Raw genomic sequence first — 14,518 nt, forward strand, 5'->3', positions numbered from 1 at the left:
CTACTTTAATCTATAGCGTACTAGCTAAGAATGATCTAGCTAAGATTGATACCCTTTTCGAATGAACAGCTGCTAACAAAAAGAAATATTATAAGAAGATTTAGTTGTTATATCATTCAGTTTGATGATTGTGTGATAGGATACTAAGGAGAGATACATGGATTTTAATGTTATGCCAAAAGAAAAATATTGAATTCAACGAGTTAAATCCAATATAATGCTATAGATATGACTAATATAAATATCGCATTGGGAAAATTTGGCCAATTTAATTCACAGCCCTCCACAACCGAGGTTCAAAGTTTTATGTGGGGATATGTTATAAGGGAAAGTCTTTTAGAAATGCAACGAATCTTGATACCTGTTCAGAAGACGTGTAGGCTACATATGGGATAAAGTGCAGTTGTCCCTATATACGTATGCCTAATGTTTACTTCACAGCGCAAGATCGTCTTTGTATAATCTTTTAAAATTAAGGTATACATGAATGCATTGAATACCCTTTTAAAGAAGATTTCTACATATCCCCATGTAAAACTTTGTTGGAGGACTGTGAATTGGCCAAATTTTTTCGATACAATATTTATACTAGTCATATACATTGCAGATCTATATATTGGATTTCACTCGTTGAATTCAATTTTTTTGGTATGACATACGTTGTAATACACATGCATCCTGATTTAGTGTTGATTTAGATTCGTTGACCCCGACCATTTGGGGCCATGACAGAGACAAAATAGGTGTTCAGTTATTTTGGGATAAATAGGAAATATCACTGTTGAAGTTTGGTATCTTATTCACCGTTATCTCGAATACCATGGGTATAATGTCAAAACGATTCGGAAGTCCCAACTACTTATTCTTGAAGTATTTTTTTAACCTTTGATATCTCGAATATTTCAAAGTTTTTTTCTCGGTGGAAACAGAAACAGAAGGATAATCTGATTAATATGGAAGTGTTCTCTTGATCAGCATAGAGTCATTCTTCATTTCATGACCCTAGAACCGGAGCAAGTCCACAGTAGGGGTTTAACATACATGTATACCGAAAAGTTTCCTTAAACTGAATTACAATGCCCGTGGCTAAAGTTTGCTTATGATAAAGATGTAAAGATTGCTATGGGATACAAGCACCCTTAGAGATATATTGGCCCAACAGCAGAGTTTGATTCAATGTTGTTGCATCTCTATTGGTGTTCCAGTGAGGGTCTTTTTTTTGAGTAACATGGCTCAGGTGAGCATTGTGGCCTATAGTCCACTTGTGTTGATTGAAAATCTTGTAAGGGACGTTGACTTGAAAGAAAAAAATCTTGGAGTATTATAAATAACAGGAGTTTTTCCATAGGGAAGTGGCACACATAAAAGAGATTTAGTGTAATTTAGATACTGTTTTTCATTTCAGAATTTAATGGTTCTTCCTGAAACAGAAACCCAAGACGGAAATCTTTTTGATTGGTTAAGAAGAGATTTAACCATGGTGACAAGTTGCCTAGGTGAGGGGGTGGTTTGTACAATTTGAAATGGCAATGCTTGATGGATGATAGTCAAGCATTCTAGCTTCAGATCAGTCAATTTTGATACTGACTGCAAGAGTTACGGAGATGTTCATCAATTAGGAACACAATATTCCTTCTCCTTTAGAGATCTCGTATTGTGAATGTGAGGGTTCAGGTGAAAGTTCCATAAATATCATCTAAAGGACAGACATATTAATTTGTGGAATTTGATTAATTAATAAAACAGGAAAATATTTCAGCCACTCTATTCTCAAGGCATGAATTGAAATTTTATTTTATGCTTGATTAAATATTCATCAGTATAATCACTGACATGCATTTTGATCAGAAACGTGTAATTATAAATATTTTATCACCATTATTTAGTAGCCATTGCCAAAGTTAATACATGTATTTGAATAGGAAGAATGATTCTTTTTTGTTCTGATGATTAGTTCTGCATTCTTCTGTGGAAGGACAGGCACCACTAGTAAACTGATAAAGATTTGAACATATTTAGATTGTTCACCTCCGGATGATTTGATTGTTAGTATTGTTGTGATGTTACATGCTAAATCAATGAACAGCCAGGGAGATAATGTCGTTTTCTATTAGACTGACACGTCATGATTTTTGTTTTTCATGCTTTTCGTCAATATACAAATGACGTAGTTTTAGCAAAGTTGTGGCCCTTGGCGTTAGAAGTATCTTCACCATGGGTGAATGTACATTTACATGCTTAACATTGTACAGAATTAATTATTATTTTGATGTGTTTTTGTGTCATAAGAGAATATATAGGTCAAGCACATTTTGTTGTGGCTAATAAGTATAAAAAAAAAAAAGAAAAAAAAAAGGCATGTCTGTTTTGTTTTCATCTAAGAGGATGTGATGGTTTAACCTGCGTTATAAGAAAATGAGATGACATTTGTAAATTCAGAGTTCTTATATCAATTGGTATGGTATGTAAAACCATTTCCATTTTCTGAAACAAATCAACGAACTATGAAAAATGGGTCACATCACAATGATGATAATTAAGTTTGTGTTGTGCCAGCATCTTGCACCCTTTGTCAGTCTGCAGTTACTCCAGACAGAATTTTGTCACCGAAACGAACCCCTTTATATCAATGACAATATTGTGATTCTCATGTGTCGCAGAGTTTTAGAGGTGACAAAAAATTCAGCTTACTAGCATGTACAATTTAAGCAAAGTTTTGGAGGTGACAAAAATTTCAGCTTACTATAGCATGTACATGTACAATGTAGAGAAAGTCCTTGGATGTAGAATAATTATAGAGTTCAGATGAAGGCCAGTTATCTTTAGTTATGAAGATAAATGTATATCAATATAATCACAAAATGTGTTGTTCTTTCATTGCTAAATAAAGAACCATAGTCTGCAAATTATTTCCAACTAAAGGCTGCTAGAAATAGCATTGTTGTCATTTTGACACTTTACGAGCTTTTGTCTGATCTGTATATAACAATTTGTAAGTGACAGCATTTTGTATTGCATTGTAAGTGATATTCATCTCGGGAATTTATCGATTCTTCTTTCATACTGCTGAATTACGCACATAACAAAAATTTTCTTTTTTATTTCGCGTGTTTTGAATGTTGCCTTGTTTGAGTGCATGTTTAAAGACATTTCTAATTGATTCAAATTCCAAAGGACTTATACAATAGGAATTCGATACAACACTTAGTTACAGTTTGACGTATCTCATAGAAAATTCTTGTGGATTTCTTGTAAAACTTACGAAGTGTCAGTATTTCTCAAGAATCAGTTGAATTAGTGCTATATGGTAAGACTCGATACACTTAAAAAACACAAAATTAATATACAGTACATCTTCTAAAACAGACAGTATGCACTGTTACAATTAAACAATATTTATCATGAAAACTGCTTTTTTATTGCATGCAGTGCATGACAGACACTGGGCATTGCTTTGATATATATATGGTTGTCCATCTGTCCACTTTTCTGTCTGTCTATGTAGAAGGATGGAATCACATTCTCTGACCACTCTAGTCTTGCAATATATCTTCTTTACCAGACCACTAATTAAGTATCTCATAACAGTGGAACAAGAGGAAGAAATTATTAAGTCTGCTGAAACAATGGGAATGAATTATACATGTGTGAATTGTGTATTAGTTAATATCAAGCATATTTGAAATCTTCAGTTTCTCCTATATCAAGGCCAGATTTCCAATCTCATTACAGCTAGTGCACAGCTGTTTGGGACTTGGATTCAGAACTTATTGGGAGACGCTTATTGTTGTCAGTCACTATCTATTTTCTCTGCTGCAGGGCATACAGTTTTGCCCCATCATGCGTCAGTGGTTGCTATAGCAAGGCCATTCAAGGCTTCCGAGTCCAAATGTGGAATCCGCAGAGGAAGAATTTACTTTCCCCGTCAAGTACACAGTTTCAAGTATAATTTCTGTCATGGAGTAAATGATGTGCTTACATTAATGGCAATGGTCCTCTTCTGACATGAATGGATATAACAATTATAATTCTTTAATGGTTCATGTACTAATGCCTGTTCCACACAACCAATGCTTGGAATTGATATTGATTTTGATCACGGTTAATTACTTTTTTTATTTCCTTTCTGTGGGTGGTTATTGTATTGATCAGTGTTTTTACCGACCTGTAGTTAGAGTCCTGTAGTTAGAGAGTCCTGTAGTTAGAGAGTCCTGTAGTTATAGAGTCCTGTAGTTATAGAGTCCTGTAGTTAGAGTCCTGTAGTTAGAGAGTCCTGTAGTTAGAGTGCCGTGGTTAGAGTCCTGTTGTTAGAGTCCTGTAGTTAGAGTGCCGTGGTTTGGAGGTCATGTACAATGCTCTGTATTTACCAAGCCCCCATTAGTAATTACAATACTCTTGAAGGGCCGGTCTACAGAGTGTAGTTTTCAGAAGAAAAAACATATTGGTGAACATTTGGGTTTTCTTGAGTTTTTTTAATGTTAGAGATTCTAATATCAATTTCTATCAAATATACATTTACTTTTAGAAAAAAGATATGTTCAAAAAAGTTGCCTTTAGAATCTTGTAAAGCAATCATGAACTTTTTCGTTTGGTTATGAACTTCTCTCCTAACCCCATTGATTTGGCCAGATATCTGCCTGAGTCCCTGTCCTGTAATTGTCCATTTCACACCTCACAGTCCAGCTGCTGTATTGATTTGTGTTATGGGGCCACAAAACAATACTTCTGATAGTCTGATCACCATAACTGGCTGTTAATTACGTATTGCATCTTCTGTGAATGGATGGTGATCAATGGCCAGTTCTGATATGGTATTCATTTTTAAGTGAATCTATAATCAATGGCATGGGTGTGTTGATTTAGAGGGTTTTCATTGCTATTAACAAAATTGAGTACATGTAATAATGTATCAAAATCATTGAAAAAATGGTGATTTCCACCAAGAAAAATTGTCAACTGATACTTCTGTGAAAAATTATAACGTATGTGAGGTTATATGTATTAAATCTGTTATATGGCTGTTGACTTTCCTCTGAAATTAATGTTTGGTACCTGTAAAAATTAAAATATTAATTAAAAATCAAAGTTTGTTTTACACAGATAAATGTCAAATTCTTTTATGTGCTGTGCTGTTGTAAGTGCTAAAAAAAAAAAAAACACTGCCAGCTACATGTAGGATGTTGATATGAAGTTGTTTTTCAGATTGCAAACATTAAAGTGATGTTATGTTTCGCAATTATATTTATCCATGAATAAACATGATCTAAGCCAAAAATAGTCCAGATAAAATGAGGGTCTTGTCATACTGGAAATAGTCAATACTTCCAAGTTACCCATAATGCAGTTGTGAAGTATTGATCCCACAATTCTCCAGTGCTATTGATTCAGAATATCTTTGGAGGCTGTATTATGTACAGTGATGAAGAAACAGGAACTTGTAATGATGGAAAAGTAGGATTTAAAGTGGAATTTTAATCACCTGTGGACTTATTTCTTGTTTTTCCTCCTGTGTAAGTATACACTGTCATTAAATCTAGAGTTCAAATCAAGGAAGATTCGGAGTTTAAGGAGATATTTGGATTCATTGGACTGGATCTTCCATGACTATTGATTATTTCAGAGCTATATAGCCTTTCTTCAGAACCTCTAGGGCTTTTAAGGTTTTGTACTATTTTGAATATGGGATTCAAATTTGGCAGTTGCATATTATTCATTAAGATTGAGAGTGAAACCAGTTTATATATGAGGGCATTGACTTGTAATGTATCTTGTGTTCTTGATAAATCCTCATTTACATGTACTGTCATTTATATATCAACTGAGAATTGTGTCAATATACATTATAAATGTTCGGATAAACCCTCAACTTATAATGTATTGTAGAATATAAAAATCTGAAGTGAAGAAAAAAGTTCTTAAAAATTAGAATTGTGATCGACATTAATTAAAAGAATATCAATGGAGTTGAAATCATGTTTAACGAATTTGATTTGTCGTCAAAATCTTTTCAATTCAGCATGCAGATGAAGTGCTTGGTTTAATAGCAGATTATACATATCATCTACTTTTATCTGATTTTGTCAATTCATGATGTAATGTTGCCCTATTAATTCACAAAAAAATCAATTGATTAAAATCATCAATATGATTGGGTAAATTATCTCACCCAGGAGACAGTTTACACAGGAATAATATTCAATAGTTGAGTAGCCACTGAACAAACTAAATAAGTATCACATGCCTTGCTTTATTATTTTACAAGTTCTTGATAAAAAATTCATAGACTGAATATGAAATGAGGTGGGACTTTATGCAAGGGAATGTATATACAGTTAGGCTTTAAGCAAAGGAATTCATATACAGTGAGGCTTCATTTATCTGAACCCAGTTGTATGAAGGTTAAGTTAACTTTAACTGTTGACAGTTAATGTACCCTTAACTTCAACATTTAGATAGTGTTAACTTGAAGTCAATTAAAGTTAACTAACTTTTGTGCAACTGGACCCTGTACCCCAACAATCTCTGTGATTTGATCAGCTTCAGGATGGTGTATCTTGAGTCATGATTTTTGCCCTCTTTTTTAATTTTCTTTATAAATTTTTGCGAATGATTTGACTAGAAGCTGAAGGGTTTGGTGTAACGAGGCTGTATTGTATATGTATGTAGTGAATCTTTTTCAAGATTGTGCTACATGGTTTGTCTTGAATACCAGCTAATCATTATGGGTATACTTTTAACATCAGTCTTTATAAAACTGTGTCTGCATGCATCTACTGTCATAATCCTGATTTAAGATAATGCATATTTCTAATCTATTTTTGTTGATGATGTTTATGTCTTAGTTTTTCACATGTAACTTGTACTGGTAATTCGATTTTAGAGGGATGGATGTGTTTAATTTTTTGATAGATGAGGAAATTTTACTAAAGTAAAAAATGCTGAAATTTCCATTAGTCAGTTAATTCCACCAAAAAATAAATTGCTTTTCCAACTTCTATGTGGGTTTTTTTGGTGGGGGGTTTTAAATTTCAACTTTTGGGGGGAGAAATTCATTAAATTGTCTCAGTGCTAAATTTAAAATGTTCTCAATATACAGACATAAGAAACTATACCTAGTATTCATTAAAAGTATCAAGTTATAAATAAGAAATAAATGTCTATAATTTGTTTGTGGTTTGTGAAAGCAATGGAAGCACATTGGAGTAATTTTCACTAATTTAAAAGAAAGTTATTTTGACATATAGCTTATTTATTGATTTTTTTACCCCCTAAAACAAACAACTCCAACATTTAATTATACCTGAAAAGATCAATACATTTACATGAATATGCATATGAATCTAGTGATTGAATTCTGTTTTGGAGACATTAGTTTATATATGTGTATTTATAAATTTATAGATACTTATTCTTACTAAAAATATTTGTGACTCTGACCAAAATTTTTGAGTAGATCGATCTTCAAATAGTTTTGTCTGTGAAACTTTATATATAAGAGATTATACTCATAAATGTGTAATGATTTATCAACAAACTTAGATTCTTTTAATTAGATCAAGAAATTATATCAAAACATACAGAAAACTACTGTAATTTTTAGTCTTATAGACACTACTTAAAGTTCTTTTAGTAAATAGGGGCCCTCAAAACAACTTATAATCCCTTTATTTTGTACAGGTTATAATTTGATATTACATTTTGAAAATTTAGAAAACCGTCACACTGAGTATATCACAGTTCATACCTTCCTGTATTTTCAAAAAATGAAATTCATTTCTTAATTATATATACACATAATATGAAGATATTTACTTCAAGATTAAGTTAGATATTGGTAACAAAATATTTTTAATGTATTGATGATAAAGATAGTTTGTGAAGTTTTTTTAACCCCTGACTGCATGGATGCATTGAATCATTATATACATGCCTTTAGATATTTATTCCTGATGTGAATTATTGTATGATCTTGTTGATGAGTGAGGAATTTGTCACATTATAGCTGGTATTTTTATGACCTATTGGATTTGTTGGCTCATTAAAACGTTGGACGTGGAAGCGTGCAGAAGCTGAGGCTGCTGATTTTATCAAATCACCGATGTCGGGTTATTCCAGTTGACGTCACATAGAATACCAATATGATTGGATTCTACGTCTATCGAAAAAAATGTGTGACTTTCACCTGTATTGTGGAGATAAATGTACCACTTGACAATTAAGTGTCTAGACTAACTTTTCGTCTAATTGCATATGTGAATGTCAGGGAATTACACATTTGTCGAGAGACTTTTCCCCAAGTGAAAATGACCCAAAATGGGGAATCTGTGATGTTTTCCTTTGAAACAACAGTAATGGAAAAAGATATATTTTAAAGTTTTCAAATTTTAAGTTCTGTATAGAAGTGATGTGGCTTGTTGGGCCGTAGTAATCTACGTCGGTTTCACACATTTCAAATGAAAATGGGTACTGTACACTCACAAATGAAGTTATAATTTATGAGACTGGTTTTATGATGTGGCTACACAACCTGAGCAGGGTCTTAGTAGTTCCTGACCCTTACACAATGTCACTAACATGCCGTGACCCAAACTCATTGAAGGTGCTTAGCATGTGTATTGGTAATCAAGTATATTGATTTATATGTACATCAAACTTTGTATCAATTATGTATTCACAGTGTCTCTGGTTGAGAGCCATTACTGAATAATAGGCAAAGACATAAAATTAATTTAGAGCAGACAATTGCATGCTTCAAAAATGACTTTGACGGAAAAGGAAAATTGTACTGATCAGAAATTATATCCATGAATCCTTTTAGTAAATGCATTAATTTCATATTAATGATTATTATTATTTATGAATCCTTTTAGTAAATGTATTAATTTCATAATGATTTTAATGGGCATTCAAAATTGAATACTTTTAGGAAAATTAAACTTGTATCAGATTTAGTTCATCACTGGAAACCCACCGTCAGTCTTGCTCAATTCTCTTTTAATGTACACCAGAAAGGAAACCGACCATGGTTTTCTGACGAAAGATTTAATCATATTTTATATTAGATATAATAATTGCAAATTGAAAATTTAGAAAACCGTCACACTGAGTATTGGGAAATGACATAATGGTACACTGCGTGGTAAAGTCGTAAATCGTATAAATGCTAGACTAAGCGTTCATTTAAGTCTGAATATCATTACTCTACAGACTAATCAGATAGGAGTTAAGGACATTATATACTGTTATATCCCTTGCAAAGAAATTTTAGAAGTATACTATAATGGGAATTGTTCTGTCCGTCTGTCTGACAGAACAAACCACGTCCAGGTCATATATCTTTGAAATGAAAATAAAACTTCAGATTCCAGCTGATACTGTTACAATTGCTTATGGCCTGTTTGGGTGTGTGTGTCTTAACATTTAAGTCACGGTCAATGGGAGAAAAAGTTTATTCAATATTGAATGTTGAATTGACATAACAAACATAAGGTACCCATACTTCACACTGACGAGGAGAAATCCTGTGTAAAGTTGACTCGGATCCCATCCATCCTCCCATACTTGAGAGCTTATTTAGGTTGCTTTTGGCATATATATCAGTTTCATGATTCTGAACCAAAGAAATTCAAAAATGGTAAAGTTCTTCATGGGTTGTCTGTATAGATTTGAATCATGTGATGAAGTGACTGTGGGATGTATAGTCTTCATATACGTAATATATTTCTTGAATATAGAGTTGCATGTAGTACAGAAAACCACAATGTTTCAGATTTGTTCATTGTATATCGTAAGATCTGTTCTTAAGGCTGTTTGTTATGTTCCCTTGGGGGTAGCTATATAGTGGTTAAGGTATTATTCCAAGCTGCAAAATGTGAACACAGTTTCTAAGCTTTCATTGCTTTCAATTTGCATGTATAACCACATGGGCTATATTAAAACTCTGTATTTAATGTGCCCAGTAATTATCCAACCATGTCTGCTTATTATCTAGTAGTCAATCTAAAAGTCGACAACCAAATTTGCAAGATCTCTTTCCTTAAATTCAACATTTGGATTTTTAGATATAATGAAATAAATAATCAAGTTTGAATCTAACTTTTAATTTTCAACACCCTAAGAAACAAATTTACATGTAATCTTGAAAAGTCTCCAATTGGCCAGTGTTGCTGAAGTGCATCCCAAAAAATATTTTTCAAAGAAGGTGGGATGGGGTGGGATAGTTTCCTTACTTCCAAAAATGGAGACCTATCATTGGGCAATGTAGCTAAATGCAGGATACAGTTTGCACAATATCCCCTCAGATCTTCTGCATTTTTCAATCATTGAGAAATGAAAAAACAGTAGAGATCCGTTTTAATGAGCAGAAGTACTCATATGATAGGTCCTTGTTCTTGTTGAATGAAGTTTAAAAAGTTTCTCTCTTACTGTATGATAAGTGATTATTGCCAATCACGAACAATATTTACAATTTTCTCATCTTCCAACGGAGTGGACTCCATATTGTGGATTAACAATGCATGATGATAGGCTTAGGAAATTTTCAAGAAAAGTGCAGGTGTTTTATAAGCTCCAAACCATGCAGAGTTAATACCTATAGAAAAGTTAATTATTGTTGATAATTATAATCAAATAGAAAGCAAATTTATACTAGTGATTTGCAGGTAATTATGCAATAGGATTATATGCTATGGGATATTCTGACTGAAGTCATGCAGTGCAGGGTTGCACCAGGGAAAGAGGATTTGAGCTGATGATGTCCTTATAAATGTACGAATGAAGAAGAAAAAATGGATACATATACTGTAGATTGTACTGATTGAGTCATGCATGAAAGATATCATTTTTGCACCATGCCTGTGCATTTTTGTGATTGAATTAGACCATGATTTGCAGACATGGAGAAATCCATGCATTTACACTTCAATTTTGAAGAAGAAAAAGTTATTAACATAGAAATCAAATTTGATTCCTGCAGTACTAAACTACCTGTCTTCTTTGCTATAAATTTTGTACATTTATTGACTTTTTAGGTCTTTTTTTATTGTTATACTTGTACAACTCATTGTTTAAAGTATATTGTATCATTTGCAAGCTAGGGCTTTATATTTTTGCAATATTTTTGGTTCAAACGAATTCAAAATCTCGCGTAAATGCTGTTTCATATTTAATATTGATAATAAAAATCTGTTTTATTTATACATACGATGCAGTACATATACTCCCTTATACATACTTTATCTGATTATTTCTCTACTACTCAGCAATGTCTCTTTGTCATTTATTACCCACGTTCAATGTGTAACCTTACAACTGTATGTTATTTCCATGAGGATTTATGTCACTAAGAAAATACAATATTTGTATAGGATATAGCTGCATGCATGTACAGTAATTAAGGAAGATCTGATCCAGTATACAAGTGAATTTGTTTGGTATTCAGGGGATTGTACTTATTTAAGGGGAATCCTTTTGGTATTCAGGGGAATATATACTATATTCAGGGAAATGTACATTAACTGTATTCAGGAGAATCTGTACTCTAATCAGGGAAATATGTACTATATTCAGGGAAATCTGTATTGTATTCAGGGAAATCTGTACTATATTCAGGGAAATCTGTACTGTATTCAGGGAAATCTGTACTATATTCAGGGAAATCTGTATTGTATTCAGGGAAATCTGTACTGTATTCAGGGAAATCTGTACTATATTCAGGGAAATCTGTACTGTATTCAGGGGAATCTGTACTGTACTGTATATTCAGGGAAATGTACATTACTGTATTTAGGGGTAGTTGTATTGTATTCAGGGAAATGTACATTACTGCATTCAAGGGAATCTGTACTGTATTCAGGGGAATCTGTACTGTATTATGCAGGGAAATATACATTACTGTATTGAAGGGAATGTGTATTGTATCCAGGGAAATATGTACTATGTACTATATTCGGGAAGTCTGTATACTGTATTCAGGGGAATCTGTACTGCATTCAGGGAAATATGTTCTGTATTCAGGGGAATGTATGGGTATCCAAGGGAAATCTGTATGTGTTGTTTAGGTGAATATATGTATGGTATTCAGAGAATCTGTATGATATATAGGGAATCTGTACAATTTGCAAGGTAAACCATACACATGTATGTAATGGAGACTTGAAAACAAACCAAACAAGCATATATTGCACATCCCACTCAAAACAGAACTTTTTAAAGTAGGATGTTTATACAGATGTGTTTATTTCTCTCATTTTATTTTTGGTCCTTATATAATAGCAACAAAGATTGAATCATGCTCAAAGCGGTAACAGTTTAGTCACATAACTGATAAGGGTCTCATGAACTGTTATACTGAGCAATGTTTTATATAGAGTAAAGTTACATAAACAGTCTGGAATTATCCTGATATCAATCACAATGAATGCTATTGGTCTGTAAGAACTTGGGCTAGGGGCCAATGAGCTACAACAGTTCAAGTATAGACATTCAGAGGCTGATGGTCAGTGCTCTATATTAGGCACTTTGCCAAGTTCATTGAGCAGTGGAATAGTGAACCTCATTGTGCCGCATCAACAAGTTGCAAGAGCTGGAGTTTTTGACGGGAAGATTTAAGGAACTCTGGTGCCATGACTAATTTTCATTAATTTGATTTTTTTGGTAGTATGCATCACATGTGAATGAAATATTAATTTCCTATAAAACACCTGCTAGTATCTTTATAGCTATAATTAATTTAATCATTAGAAATCATAAATACTGCTCTGTGACTTGATGTGCTAACCTGGAAGGGAAAAGATGAGATTTTGAAATTAGATAGAGATTAGGTTATACTGTGACTATATTATCAAGACCTAGACAGAATAGTGTGTTTGTATCGATCTTAATAATTTTGTATTATGGCTCATTAGTTAAAAGGTGCTGACTTCCAAACCTATCCATCCTGTGTTAGCTGTTTGGTGTTTTAACACCCCCCCCCCCCAAATTTAAAGATTCTATGTCTGTTATTCTTTTCTTGCAATTTGGATTTGGTGGGTGTTCTGATTGAGCCAATTTATAGGGCGCAATATATTACATAACACAGACGTGAAAGGATAGAGACGGTTAATGTGTTTGGAATTGAAGTGTCCGACCTTAATATATAGATATTGCTAGTAGTTAGGGTAACATTGAAAATTTTCAGCCCGAGAAAACCATTGTCAACTGAGGCATAGCTATTATTATATTATTATGATATTACATGTTATATCACTTGTTGTCAAGTACTGTTACCCGTTGCTAGATACTATCACCCTGGACCGCAAGCTTTCTGCATGTTCTCAGAGGGTAACAATGTTTTTTCAAATGCTTCTCGACCAATCAGATTCAAGTATTTTACATGAAAGTATAATAATGCAAATTATAACAGCTAGTACTTGTAGATTATATAATGCTGTATGATAATGACATAAGCAATTAAACGAACATTTTATGTGTATAATTGTGATGACATCACTGGTTTGTAATAACATTGCCGGAGACCTGACATTATTGCATTTTTCTTCTGAATAAAAGATAAGCCAGTGACATTTATATACTGTTTCATGTTTGAACCACAAAATCAATATAATGTTGATTGCCAAAACCCCCAAACAACACTGTCAACATTGATGTTCAAAAGGTCAAATTATCATATAAAATACAATGACAAAAGAAGAAATGACGAAATTCAGTTATCATAACTAATAAAGTACAACTGTAGACATGGAAAGATTAATTGTATAGTATTGTACTAGCTGCCATTATCCTGTTAGGTTACTAACAGAGTTAGAACTTAATGAGGTCTGAAGTCACTGACCATGCCTAGATCACCAACACAGGAGCAGTGCACTATAGTGACAGACAGACTGGGGTTTGATACAGTATGATGCGACTAGAAAATTAATGTTCAAAGGTTTCAGATCGTAGAAAACTAACATTGGATATTGGCTTCACAAGGTCTTAGAATTCATTTATTAGAAGAAAAAAATAAAGGGTTAAAAACATAGAGGATGCATGATTTTATGATGTTGATGTGTAAACTTTGGATCTTTGACAGAATTCTAAGCTGAAACATGCCTGCAGTAATGATGGACCTACTTCATCGAGTGAAGAGAGCGGTGGATGTCGTTGCCACCACGGCAGGCAGTGTTGCTAAGGAAGCTGTTCAGGATGCGGCGTCTAACGCAGGGGCAATGGCAGGACCCACAACAGTGGCCCCTGCCGCCGGGGACGAGACCACAACAACAGCAAGGGGGATTGATAAACTCAAAAATTTAGTGGCAGGAGAGCTTGGCAAACGTATGTAAACTCCCTTTGTTGTGTGGTCATTGTGCAGCCATTACATACAGTATATTCTTCATTATATAAATAAACTTGAATATCTATGAAATCTTATTTCAAATTCAAGGTGTGGTATATTATGTAAAGGGAAATTTTCGTGGACTGCCAGTATTTTACGGGTTTTTTGGGGATGTAATTTGGTGAATATGATTTCCGTGCTTTG

At 33.3% G+C, this 14,518-nt stretch overlaps 1 protein-coding gene across 19 annotated transcripts in view; it reads left to right on the forward strand.

The window, feature by feature from the left end:
* Positions 1-14,518, forward strand: part of LOC125674020 (synaptotagmin-1-like) — a 47,122-nt gene that overhangs the window by 18,104 nt on the left and 14,500 nt on the right. For 15 of the 19 annotated variants that reach the window (XM_048910989.2, XM_056158312.1, XM_048910991.2 and 12 more), the window contains 2 exons: positions 1,406-1,496; positions 14,072-14,313. In XM_048910989.2, coding sequence (XP_048766946.1) covers positions 14,088-14,313 — 226 coding nt within the window. In that variant the 5' untranslated portion in view covers positions 1,406-1,496; positions 14,072-14,087. Of the gene's footprint in view, positions 1-1,405; positions 1,497-5,322; positions 5,511-14,071; positions 14,314-14,518 lie in introns of those variants that run through there. The other 4 variants (XM_056158303.1, XM_048910992.2, XM_056158309.1 and 1 more) reach the window with 2 other exon arrangements.

This window comes from Ostrea edulis, chromosome 3 (genome assembly GCF_947568905.1).
Source record: "Ostrea edulis chromosome 3, xbOstEdul1.1, whole genome shotgun sequence".
NCBI classification, from domain to species: domain Eukaryota; kingdom Metazoa; phylum Mollusca; class Bivalvia; order Ostreida; family Ostreidae; genus Ostrea; species Ostrea edulis.